Here is a 13,481-nt window from a genome sequence, read left to right on the forward strand (position 1 = left end):
AAATTATTTATCATGTGATCTCTCTCTCACACACATGGATCTACTCCCTTTTTTTCTTTTTTCTTTTTTTCTTTTATTATTATTAATATTAATTAATTAATTAAAATAAGAAAGAAAATTATGAAAAATACATTTTCTTCTCCTACTATTAAGATTTTTTTTTTTTTTTTTTAAATTAAAAAGTTCATTTCTTCTTAAAATTTGTACTAGAATTTTAATTTAGATTCGACACTTACAGACTCGACATTCTTCTATATCTACTACGACATGGTCACATTATTTAAGAAAATTCGTTAGAGACCACCCGTAACAATCTAAACTCACTTCTAGTAGATATTGCTCTCTTTAAACTTTTTTTTTCCTAACGTGTCTATTAAAGAGGTTTTCACACCATTATAAAAGAGGTGTGCACTGTTGGTAGAGGTCATATATAAGTACCTATCAAATTTTTTAAAAACTATTTTTGAACTATCGTATAATCAGTCTCATATAAATGAATTTTTTTATATATTTCTTATTTGTTCGAAGGGGTTGAAAAATAAATAAATTTAAAAATGGAAATATTATTAGAAGGTTCTCGAGTGTTTTTTAAGTTGGTTAGTGACCCACAAAAACAACTTTGTCAACACATAATCACACTAACAACAAACAAAGGACATTTTCATTGGTCACCATCCAACAAACCACATACTTTCATTTCCTTACGAAACAATAATTACCCATTAAAAATTATTTTATTTTACTTTTTTTGTTTGAATTAAAAAAAATATATATCAATAAAAGAAAGTGAGTTGTTTGAATAAATTTAATTTTTCAAAACGCTAAAAAGTAAAATTATTGTATAAATTTTTAAATTCTTATTTTAATTATAAAAAAATCAAATTACTTGGATATGTATGTGTAGTCAAAATATGTTCCTCATTATTTCTTGGATTTATATTACCAAATGTAATTATCAATCTTTGCCTTCAATTGCAAGCTTAGATGCTATTATTAATGATGATTTGCTAAACAAATTAAAGAAATAATTAAAACTTTAATCAAAACACAGATCTTAAGGGAATGTTTCTAAAATATAATTATATTTTATGTTTTCATATTCATTAAATTACGTTTTTAAAAAATATTTTCAAATTTAATGAATTAAATCGTAAACGTAAACTATCAAATTACGACTAAATACTATAAAAACCATAATTGTGTCTATTCCAAATATATATATATATATTAGTTTTACTATATAAACATAAAATGAAATTATTAAAAATCTAATCGAATTAACTTTATTTTTTTTTTTTTTATAATTTCTTACATTATATCATCGACTAAAATATTAGAGATAAAAATATTTATCCATTCACAGGACGGTTGTTGCGAGGAGTCAAAACTTACCCTTATCCGAACTAGAGAAATTCAGAGAAAGTGATTCTAAGTTATAGTAGCACATAAAATTTTGTCACAAGCAGGGAATTTTGCACTACCAATAACAAAATTTGCGGGGGCTACATAAGTTACAGATTTTCCTCTGAATTGCAGGAAGCCCATAGTTCTGGAATCCCCAATTTGGGAAACATTACAACAATATGCAACTAAAAATTCAAGAGATGGAAATGGCAACGCCCCAAAAATGTTTCTACCCTTGGAAAGATTACGAAGCTACACCGAAACCGAAGCACATTCGCGTGCCAATAACAAATATTACAACATATTTATCTGTCTATGAGATTCGAAATCAACGTACTCTCCGCTTGGCTGCTCGCCGAACCCATATGCATCGTAAACTTCATCGCCTAGAGGAATGTTGTTGGCTTCTCGTCCTTTAAAACCCCCCTCCATTTGTGAACCCCAAGGGGGAGGTAGTGTCATAGGGTTAGAATTTGAAACATCTAAACTGGTTGGATTCTGTGGCGAGTTTCCCGTTGGCCTCCGGTTCATCGAGGTGGCTGTAGTTAACGATGCTGATTGTTGCTGCTGCATTTGTTGCTGGTTTTTCATTGGCGATTTTGGCCTAAGCAACTCTATTTCTGGCGTTGTCATAACAAGATGAGATGCTTCTGGGGGTGGATTCCGGCCTCCTCCACCTTGCCAAACTTTCCCATCTTTGTCAGCAAAGTTTTTGATATATACCTGAATGTGAACCATGACACCATTCAAGTTCAGAGATAAATAATAATAACCGACGACAACAGCCAAGAGAACGAGAAAATAATATCAAGAAGAATATACGACGCAAATAAGTCGTTTTATTTGTGATTTAGTTCAATTCCAGTCAAAAAATGTGTAGCTTAGACTCTATGTAGACATGTAGTTCATATTCAACTTTCCCATGCAAATGTCAGATTTTCTAATGTAATATAATTTTCAGAGGTCAACAAGTAAGCACAGAAGTTGCCATGATATTGTGTGCGAGCAGAAAATGCTACCTCGGAAAGAAAATTTGACGAAGACAGCTCTTTACCGACAGTCAACCACCCGGCTCGAATATTATGGTCCTCACCAAAGAGCTCGAGCCTTCTGCGGCCAAGGGCAAAATGCTCGATTATCCTGTACATATCTTCGGGCTTCTGGGTTGAACCTGAGATACAGTTTAAGCATAAAACTACAGTCACTGACCATATCCATCCAATAAAAGCAAGATTATGTTTATACAAGACCTTTTGGAGCTTATGTCAGTTATTAGTTGTTACCAACATTCACCTCAATGCTTCCACACCAAGAAAAAATTATACTAAAAAAATCCAAAGATATACAAACACGAGCCGAGAGACCATGGAAGCTAAAGAAGATAACTGACCGTAAGGAGGTTCCTCAGCAATAATTACATCAGTATCAATGTTTGCATGGATTATATGACCATCGGTACTGCGACGTACGGTTCCTTTAATGCCCATGAGACAATGCTCCTTCATTGAGACAGCAGAAAAATACTTGCAAGTGAGAAGGATAGATCTCATAACGTGCAGCAAAAGGCTTGAAATCTAAATCATGCTGCTCGGTTTTTTTTATGAAAAAATTAGACTGACCTTGGAGTGCTGGAAAAGAGTGTGGGAGTCATGCCGTAAGCCTGGAGCTGCATTATTTTTGTTTGTCTTCACCCAACAGATATCCTCACAGCGTCGGAACCCCCACTAAGCACCCCACACCAAAATGAACATTCAGTTGTAAATTTTCAAATAGGCTAAACAATTAGTAGATGTCTTTACATCATGCTAAGCAATAGGTGAAGTCATACTCATATTCTGTAATGAGGAGGAATGATCGTTTTTACCTTCTTAAGACATTGACGGCCCTGCTCAAGGCCGACACCGTCACCAACCCATAGGAATATGAAAGAAGGTGTATCAGCTATTGCCTGCATAAATTGTGGGGAAAGATCTGATAATCGAAAGAAAGAAACCGAATGGAAATGGTAAAAAGATGAAGATGGAATTGAAGAAAAAGTCATGGTAAAATGTAACAAAAGAAATTACCTCAATTTTAAGATTCATAATTTCTTCAAAAGTCCAGTATTCCATGTGATCAGCAACACCAGGAGCGCGATGCACATATTCTTCCCATGGGGGATCAATGAGAATGACATCAAACTTGGTTCCAAAGAATTCTGGTGAAAGTTCAAAGTCTCTCAGATCACATTTGTAGTACATAGGAGGAGATGCAGAATTAGCTACAATTTCATCCTTTTTCTGTATAAGTTCTCTAAGCTTGGGATAGTCCTCTACTACATTTGTAAGTTCAAGCTCCCGGATGAAATTCTGTGGTCGCATTCCCGTGTCAACAAAATTTTGAGAATAATCGTTCTGCTCTCCTCTTGAAGGTGCCTTACCAGGAGGACCAATACTTTTCTGGGCAGCCCAACCACTAGGATTTTTATCAGGCTGAGCACCCCGCCCCACTGGTCCAGAGTTATTGAAACCCGGCCCAGCTACACCTGAAGAAATGCCTCTTCCAGAACCTGATTGATTAAAATACATGGCAGCATTTGGTGGAGTCCCTATGGTTGGAGGAAATCTAGGTCCTGATGGTCCTGGTGGAACAGCTAACATACTCATATCAATACCACGAGCACCAGGCCAAACTGGAGGGGAGAATGGTGGGATAAAGACACCTGGAGAAACTGGTGGACCTGGACCGGGTGACATGCCAGGAGTAAGTGGCTGCATCGGTACTGGCGGAGGAATTCCTAGAGGTCCAAATGGAGATCCTATCATTGGCAATGGAATTCCACCCTGTTGACTCTCTCTCCCAGCAGGTCTTCCTCTGCCTCCTCTCCCTACTCTATTCCCTTTCATTCCTTGCTGAGTAACTCGATTGAAGGATCCCGGCTCTTGGTTGCCATAAAGTTGCTGTGAACCACTGCTAGAACTTTGACCACCACCAACACGACCGGAATTTACACCTTTCTGGCCTCTTCCCTTCCCCCCATGAAAATCAAAGTCGTCCCTCCATGAATTCTGATCTTGTGTTGTCCCACCTTCATCTGCATATCTCTCCTTCAAATCTCCATCAGACTGCCCATGACCATAGTTATCAGTCCTCCTTGCCCTTCCTTCTTGCTGATGCATCCACTCACCATCACTCGATGCAAACTTACCTTCAGATTGCTGGCCAGCTTCAGTCCTCCTAGCAAAGTTTCCAGACTCTACTCTTCCATAATCCAGAGGTTTGGTTTGGATCTCTATCACATCATAATTCTCGTTTAAAATGCCAAAGTTTGATGATGTCTTCACCGCTTCACCCCTACTTCCATCTTTCCGATTACTAGACCTTCCATGAGGCCTTTCACTCTCAATCCGCTCACGGCCATGTCTAGGCAACTCCCACTCCCTACCATGATCATACATATAATCCCCAGATTTTGTATCATTGTCTTGGTTTCCATGTTGACGTCTTTTCCAATTGTCAACATTACCTTCCCGATCTCTGTTCCGATCACTCCAACTATCATCTCTGCCTTTTGATCTGTCATCCCTATAACCATCTTTTTCTAGTTCCTTCCGCTTGTGGTTCAAGCCTCTTTCATAATCCACATCTATGTAGTCTGATTCTTGATTCCTCTCGGTCTTCTCAGGACTTTTGGACTTGTCGACATTTCCAACTTCTCTTGCACCTTTATCTCTAGTCCACGTCTGTACATCTGCATCACCATTGAGAGCCTTCTCCCGACCATTTGCAACATCTCTACTAGTAGATATTTTTTGTTGCCTATATTTTTCAGATTTTTCTCTGCTTGATTTATCTTCACGTGAAACTGAACTTGCCCTACTACCTTCTTCCTGCACTTCAGTCCTGCCTCTGCTCTTCCCTCTCTCCACATCAAGTTTTTTATCCTCCCTGTAGTTAGACTTTGTACTCTTGTCATTGAATGAATCTAATCCCTGACCCTTACCCTCACTAGCTTCAGTTTTCGGCATGCTTTTCTCTCTAGGACTCTCATACTTCAAATCAGAAGTCTTACCACTTCTACTCTCGACCTTTTCAGAATAACTTTCTTCAATTTTTTTGACAGCATCTGGTTCATCCCATCTTCTTCGAGATCTCCTTGCCTGCTCAGACGATCCATGACCTTTCTCTCGGCTACTGTGTCTCTTTTCTGAATATTTGGAATCTCGATCCAGTGTCTTCTCAGAATCTCCATCATGAAATTTTTCTTCTTTGCTTTTGCTTTTACTCTGAGAACTTTCATGCTCAGAAAACTTTGAAGTCATTTTTCTTTTGTCATTTTCATCTCCTTTACCAAGTCCTCGACTTCCTAACTTATCCCCAACATCTTTCCTATTATCTAGTTCTCCATCCTGGTACCAACTACTCAATTTTTCCAAGGTGCTCTCCTCTTGTTTCTTTTTTGTCTGCTTTGAACGCGATTCTTTCCTTGAATCATATTCATCTTCCTCGCTATCTCCTCTACTAGACCCTCCTGACTTTTTTCGACTGTCACTTCTATCCCCATATGTTTTTTTTCTTCCACTGCCGTCTAATCCATCGACATCTTCTCCATTGCTTGACTTTCTCGACCTACTTGACCTATGCTTTCTCCTATCACCGCCATCCCATCCTTCATCATCTCCCACCCTATCATTCTTCACACCCAAACCATCTTCTACATCTCTCTTTACATAATTTCTGTTGGATTCAGGTGAATCCATTCCTTCTAGATACTTTAATTACCACTTCAAAACGGGTTGTTATGCTTTAAAATGGGCCATCTGCGTAAAAGCGTGGAGACAAAACCATGACAGGGTTAGATTTAAAAGGGCAACGATTTGTGATAAATCCTTCTACAAATATCCCCATCCCCCAGCCCAACAAAAAAATGAACAAGCTTGTATACACATGGAATACAAAATCCTAAAATAGATATATTCTTTACGAGAAACAATTACTGAAACTTATTATTTAAAGAAAAAAAAAACCATTGCAGTATTTATTATGAAAATAAGACAGGTGGATTGAAATAATTGAAAGTTTACTCTGTAGCTTCTTTATAGTCTAATAGACTTGTAAAGTTGTCCAAATGTCCACTTCCGTTTTTTATACGTGGAAATTGATGACATACTTTAAGCAATACTCCCAAGTAGAAGAAACACGCACCAAAACTATGCCAAAAAAAAGAAAAGTAAGATCTCACATCAGTTGGGGAGTTGGGGAGGTGAACGAAACATTCTTTATAAGGGTGTGGAAACCTCTCCCTAGCAGATGTGTTTTAAAAACCTTGAGGGAAGCCCAAAGAGGACAATATCTGCTAGCGGTGGACTTGGGTTGTTACAGATGATATCGGAGCCAGACATCGGGGATGTGCCAGTGAGGAGGCTGAGCCCCGAAGGGGGTGGACACAAGGCGGTGTGCCAGCAAGGACGCTAGGTCGGAGTGGATTGGGGTGTTCCACATCGATTGGAGAAGGGAACGAGTGCCAGCAAGGACACTGGCCCCCAAGGGGAGTAGGTTGTGAGATCTCACATCAGTTGGGGAGGGAAACGAAGTATTCTTTATAAGGGTGTGGAAACCTCTCCCTAGCAGGCACGTTTTAAAAACTTTTAACGGAAGCCTAAAGAAGACAATATCTGCTAGCCGTGGACTTGACTGTTACAAAAAAAAAAAAGAAAAAAAAAAACCAGAAGAAGAGAGCTTACATGATAGGAAACAGCAAAACACACAGATCAAAACCAGTCATTTAAGCTGAATCTGAAAGTGAGGAAGAAAAAAAGTATCTAAACCAATCTAGGACGAAATCTGCTGGTTGAATTCCTCTGCTAGTTGCAACTTTTTAAAACGTGAAGGAATGTGCTAGCAAACATGCGCGAGAGAGGAATGAGGCCACTTTGTGAGTAAGACAGGGAGAAATTGAGGAAGGAAATAAGTTAATTCGTGAAAGTGAAAAGAGAGACGAGAAGACAGAATTTCAGTTTCTGTAAAATATCCTGTCTTCTTCAAAAATTTAAGGCAAATAAATTTTTTAAACAAACATCATTTTTTATGTGTTCAAAATGGATACTTTGGATATTATCCAACGAGTTAGATCAACTTGTGGGACAATTGATTCAAATTGTGAATTTTAGGGCACTTAATCCGTTCTACGCTAATGAATCCACCAAGCTTTGAACAAAAACCAATGCACTCGATTCAAAATCGAAGGGGGAGCAGAAGTGCCAAAAGATTCAGAACTGTCACAGTTCATAAAGGATAGTCCATGGGGATAAGGATGGATGCTTTGCTCCTCCAGCATTGCACAAGGGGAAGGGGAGTAGCACAACTAAATTAGAAATTATTGTAATTCGAATCATAAACCCTCGGCCATTAACCTCACGCAACCATTGCAAAACCCACGACCTCCACGCAGCCTCGACAACCCCCTAGCCCTTCGACTGCCCGCGCTATCCAACCCCTTCACTTCGTAACCCTCGAGTTAACAAATTTTCAACAGAGAGCAGTGCAACAAGATTCCAAAGCTAAAAAACAACATAAACATACATACGATTAACCATTAACTTGCAAGCTTATACCTGGGAAAAGAGCTTGAGTGAGAGTCGAGCAAGAGTGAAGCGGCAATCAAGGTTGATGAACAAATCCATGGAACCAGCTGATTGGGTCAAGATCGATATTCAATTCTTTATCAACATGGATGATGGTCCGAGAGCAATCAAAATGAGAGTATCTACAGGCGCCACAAATATCCTTCGAGTTTGTTCATAGGCGGCTTCCTTCGAGCGCTAAACAGCGCGAGGCGGGCTGATTTTTTGCAAGACGAAGCAGTGCGTTCTGCGAAAATCNTTTTTTAGCCCTATACTAATAACCATATTTACCGTTTTTTTTTAATTAATAAAAATATTCCACTTATCTTAATAATAATAATATATATATTCTTCAACTTTAATCATTAATATCTTTCATCTTTGACAGAAATCTATATATATTCTCTTTGTTCTTTGCTTAACTTAAAATTATATCTCCAGTGTTTGCTTCCGTTAATGTTCTTTGTTGAAAGGGGGATTGATTTTACCAGTGGTAGACGGATAACGGTTTGGATTGAGTACAGAGATGCAATGAAAATGATCCGGGTGTGAATCGGGTACTCGCCGATTAGGCCTCCAAGTCCTCTTCTTCCCCAATTTACCTCTCCAAGTAATTAAAAGATTGAATGCGTGTTGGTTTCTCTGCCTCTAACGGACAGGGCTCAACAGTTCACATTGTTGATTGGTGGCAATTCCAGACCTTTGGGTTTCTTCTCTCGGTGATTCCTATGGATACCAAGAAAGAAGGGGACTCTTTTTTGTGCTATTCTGAGGATGAAAGCATCAATGCCCTTTCCCTTTGATCCTCATGAAAGAAGAAAAAAGGCANAAAAAAAAAAAAAAATCAATGGGACAGTCCAATTGATAATTGAAACCGTTTAGTTTCTCTTTCAAATACTTTAATTCGGTTTCGAGTTTTATCCTTTCTTCTCCGTCCAATCTCGGCAGTCTCAACCAACTCTTTTACTCATCTTCCTTTTCAATTCACCTTCGCGCTATTTCTATAGGATTTCCCTGAAATTCACGCCATCTTCTGTTCTCTCCACCTTTCGATCTTGCGTTTTCCTTCGATTTTGGACTGTTTTTTTTTTCTGTAAATGCTCGTCGGAATTGAGCTGGTTGAGAGGGAGGTTACGAGCTGAATTTATATGGAAAACGGCGTTTGTGACAACGGCGTGTGCTCTTCAGAGTCGGTGAATGGAGGCCAAGACGTTTGGAGCTCTAAGGAGAGTGATTCTCTCTCCGCCGATCATCTTGTTGTGATGGTCAATGGCATAATGGGGAGGTCGGAGTTCTCTGCTCCATATTTTGTTCCGTTCATGATGATTACACTATTTGCCAATTTTTACTATTCGAAAGATGTTAATCATCCATTAAGAATCTAGTTCAGCTGCATCTAGAGAAGATTTCCCTCTCTTTTTTCTAACTTGTAACATTGTATTCGTATGATCGTTTGATTTTATTATTTTGTTTCTTCAAATTTAAGAGTCTTCCAGAAGTATCGCGCTGCTGAATTTTGGCTTTATAATTTGTTTGGTGGTTTTCTAGTTTGCTGATTAATGTTTTAGGACAGGATTGCCTGTTCTGAATCAGGTTCTGAGTATACTTTTGAAGATATGCCTCCATTTTCAAGCTTACAACTGTTCCATCTAAATGTGAATTAATAAAATATTTATGCATATATATATAACGGTCACGATCTAGGGAAACTTTTGTAAATTTTTAAGCTGTTCCACCGAGTAATGATTTCGTTTCCTGAAAATGAAACACCTACTTAGCGTTGCTTGAATTTGACTGCCGGTGATGGCTGTTTTTAATCCTCTGTTTTGAGTTGATTGTTCACCTCACATTTTATCACAAACCACCGAAGCAAAATTTCTGTCATTTGGTTATTTAAATTTTTTTGAACTTGTCTGTGCAGTTCCACAGATTGGCGGTATGCAGCAGAGCAGTTTGTTAAAAGACTTCCTGACAAGATTTTTGTTCATTGTAAGTAGCATCAATTATCACTTCCTGATCTTATGTTGTAGGGACTATGGCTGTACTGAATGTAGAGAGTTGTACATGGGCTGGGTTTAGTAATATTATGAGATGATATGTAATCAACTTCATTTAATTAAATAACCATAGTAAAATCTCAGTTTCAATCATTTATTTTGTAGGTAGTGAGCGAAATGTATCTAAATTGACGCTAGATGGCGTCGATGTGATGGGTGATCGATTGGCTGAAGAGGTCAGGTCTTAAGCTTGACATTTTACCTGATTTTCTGTTACGTTTGTACCCAAATCTGGTGATTGTTTATGAACACTCCAGGTTCTTGAAGTGATTCAAAGGAAGCCTAATCTACAGAAGATTTCCTTTGTTGCACATTCCGTGGGAGGATTAGTAGCAAGACATGCCATTGGAAAACTATATAGACCCGCTGAGACTAAGAAATTAGAGGCTTCATCCACAAATGGACAACCACAAGAGTCGTCTGGTACAATAGGTGGCTTGGAGCCTGTGAACTTCGTCACTGTTGCCACCCCGCACCTTGGTTCAAGGGGTAATAAGCAGGTATCTAGATAATTTTTGTTCCTGCTCTTGCATTTGATAGATTATTTCTTTGTTGTTTTCTAGATATGCTATTAACGAATTAGGTCTTTAAGTGCCTTAGTAGTTGGCGTTGTATTTTTTAAAGAAGTTGAATCAGTTTCTTGGCAGCGTTTGGAAAAGTAAAATAGTTTAATTCCAAAATGCAAGCTTGAGAAAATTCTTAGGAATACTGTTCGAGGAAATTAGCAACACCATAAACATGGATTGTTCTGACAATAAATCAACCCATGGTCTGATTTTTTATTGTTACCTTTGGAATATAATTATAACTATTCACATAAGAAAAAACTTCTTTCTTTTAAAGATGATGAGCACTTTGCAGGCTCTCTTTGAGTCTCTTTTAATTGGAACTTCGAATGTCTTGGTCCTTACACTTCAGAAAAAATCAGGATTATTGCATGAGTTGGCTTTATATTTCACCCTTTATTCACGAGATAACTTTTCATGTCTATCTTTCCAGGTTCCATTTCTTTTTGGCTTAGCTGCTATTGAGAAACTTGCGAGCTTGATTATCCATTGGATACTTAGAAGAACAGGTGAACACCTTTTTATGACTGATGATGATGGAGGAAAACCTCCACTTGTTCAACGCATGATAGAAGACCAAGGCGAATACTACTTCATGTAAATCCCAACTCTTTGATATTCAATATGATCTTTTGAGTGGAGTTTCATGATAGTATCACAAAAATTTGTATCTATGCAGGTCTGCGTTGATGTCATTCAAACGTAGGGTTGTCTATTCTAATGTTGACTATGACCGTATCCTTTTTAATTCTTTTGCTGCCTCTCTAGCCAATATCATTTTTTAAGGTAGATCGATATTCAAATTATTCTTTTTTGTTCTCCTTTACAAGAACATGTAAAGATTTTGTTGGTTGGAGAACATCATCAATTAGACGTATAAGCGAGTTGCCAAAGGTACTTTTCCCTACTTTTTCCTGTAGTAGTAGTTTAACTACTGGATATTGTGGTAACCAGTTGATGAATTTGAAAATCATGATCATTAACCACTCGTTTTCCATGTTATTCTTCAAAACTATTGGATTATCAGTGGGAAGATGCGGTCAACGAAAAGTATCCGCATGTTGTTTATGAAGAATCCTGCAAGGGTACTAATTCTGAGACGAGTGAACCGACCTCAACAGAAGTTAGCTATCCTGAAAGGCTGGAAGGTTTGTTGTCTCTCTTCTGTTGTTGAAGCTCCATGCATTTCTTATTGTATGCCAATGTTGACAGCTAAATTTCAGGAGCATGGTTGCCTAACATCCTTTGTTTGTTCACGGATTTTGTTATTTAGAGGAATTGGTGACGGGTCTCTCTCGTCTGTCATGGGAAAAAGTAGATGTTTGCTTTCATAAATCAAGACATAGGCTTGCAGCTCACAGCATTATTCAGGTAGCTCTCTCTTTCTCTGTTATACACTTTCTAGCACTTCCAAAACCCCAAACTTGGATGTCATAATTCATTATAAATATCTCCACAACAGCTAACACAGCCTCCATTCTTTACCATAGGGCCCATCTTTGTCAACCATAATAGCTTAGATTCTCTATTTCATTGCTGTCTGGTTGCCTTTTTTTTCCTTCATTTTTCATTTCACTTTTTAACTGATCATTTTTCCTTGAAATACGTAGGAAAACTTTGAAGTATCTTTGTCAAACACTTTCATTTGGCTTTCTGTCATGAAGCATCCAAAACTTTTTGTTGCCTGTATTCCATTTCTCAAAATCGTTTTTTTTTTTTTTTCAATCGTACCATTTCCTTTTGGAAAAGTTTTCGCAAGCTCAATTTTTTTCTTTAATGTTTGAGATTGACTAAGATTTTAAAGAGTTTTTTTTTTTAAAAAGAAAGCTAAATGATTAAAACATAGGTATGATTAGACATGTTATAAGACTAACGAATGAAAACAAAAAACAAGAGTTTAAATCAAAGCTAGATGTAAAGAAAAAACAGTTCAAAATTTCAAACCTATAGTTTTAAGTTCTCCGTTAGGCTCACTGTTTGGTAGCACTGGTCAGTCATTCTTAGAGTACATGGTTAGACAGGTGATTGGTCCATTATTTCAACCCTTTCCTGCTGCTTTTACAAGTATACCGTTTCTTATTTTCTAAATGTTTGTCTTACTTTATACAATGGACAGGTGAAAGATCACACTGCGCATATAGAAGGTGCTGATGTCATAAATCACATAATCGATCATTTTCAAACTTGAACTTCTAACGTCCTAAACCACAATTACATTCTAGAGATCCCGTTTATCCTCGGTAAGCTTTTAACTCGGATAACATTTTTAAATTTAGAATGCAACAATATGCGAGTAGAAATTTGAACCTATAACCTTTTGGTTGAGACTAGATACATTAATTAGTCAAGTTTACATTTAAATTGACAGTAGTTGAAGTCTCAACGGGATACAATCACAAAAGGCTTGCATTAACATATCTCAATTTGTTAAAGAAATATATCCTCAATTACATTGTTCTCTACGGAAGAAGCATAGTTTTGGTTCTTTCTTTAAAGTTACACTTCAATTTAATAAACATTGTTTCGTATGCTCTAACTTAACAAATGATTATGTTATTTTGTATGATCTTTATTTTTACTTCGTTGATGAATTTCAACTCTCCCATTTTGCTGATTGTAGGTTGGGATGCTTAGCACTCGTGACGACTCGGTTCTACGGAACTTATGATTAAAAATTTTAATGACGTCGCTTCATCCACTATATTGTAAATTGTACATGCATAGATATACTAAAATTATGAAGTAATCAAAGCTATTATAATAATAACTGATTTAGTTAAAAGGTTGCTAGAGCAAGAACATACTTCAACAAACAAACAAAAAAAAAAAAGTATACGATGTTGCATTAAACT

General features: G+C 37.3%; 2 protein-coding genes across 2 annotated transcripts; one reads left to right on the forward strand and one right to left on the reverse strand.

Annotated features, from left to right (window-relative positions):
* Positions 1-1,451: 1,451 nt before the first annotated feature.
* Positions 1,452-8,264, reverse strand: LOC111809959 (methyltransferase-like protein 1). Its single transcript, XM_023696454.1, has 7 exons — positions 7,998-8,264; positions 3,471-6,203; positions 3,269-3,352; positions 3,024-3,128; positions 2,795-2,903; positions 2,424-2,575; positions 1,452-2,127 (listed from the first exon to the last, which is right to left on the reverse strand). Exons 2-7 carry the CDS (start codon positions 6,141-6,143, stop codon positions 1,699-1,701), a joined length of 3,552 nt encoding a protein of 1,183 aa, XP_023552222.1. The 5' UTR covers positions 6,144-6,203; positions 7,998-8,264; the 3' UTR covers positions 1,452-1,698.
* A 636-nt stretch (positions 8,265-8,900) lies between these two features.
* On the forward strand, positions 8,901-13,422 carry LOC111810340 (putative lipase YOR059C). The gene is made up of 11 exons (XM_023697051.1): positions 8,901-9,291; positions 9,928-9,995; positions 10,169-10,239; positions 10,321-10,563; positions 11,063-11,226; positions 11,309-11,364; positions 11,471-11,523; positions 11,657-11,777; positions 11,903-12,000; positions 12,746-12,869; positions 13,250-13,422. The coding sequence occupies exons 1-10, from the start codon at positions 9,155-9,157 to the stop codon at positions 12,815-12,817; spliced, it is 1,083 nt and encodes a 360-aa protein (XP_023552819.1). The 5' UTR covers positions 8,901-9,154; the 3' UTR covers positions 12,818-12,869; positions 13,250-13,422.
* Positions 13,423-13,481: the final 59 nt, after the last annotated feature.

The sequence above is a fragment of the Cucurbita pepo genome, chromosome LG14, assembly GCF_002806865.2.
Source record: "Cucurbita pepo subsp. pepo cultivar mu-cu-16 chromosome LG14, ASM280686v2, whole genome shotgun sequence".
NCBI classification, from domain to species: domain Eukaryota; kingdom Viridiplantae; phylum Streptophyta; class Magnoliopsida; order Cucurbitales; family Cucurbitaceae; genus Cucurbita; species Cucurbita pepo.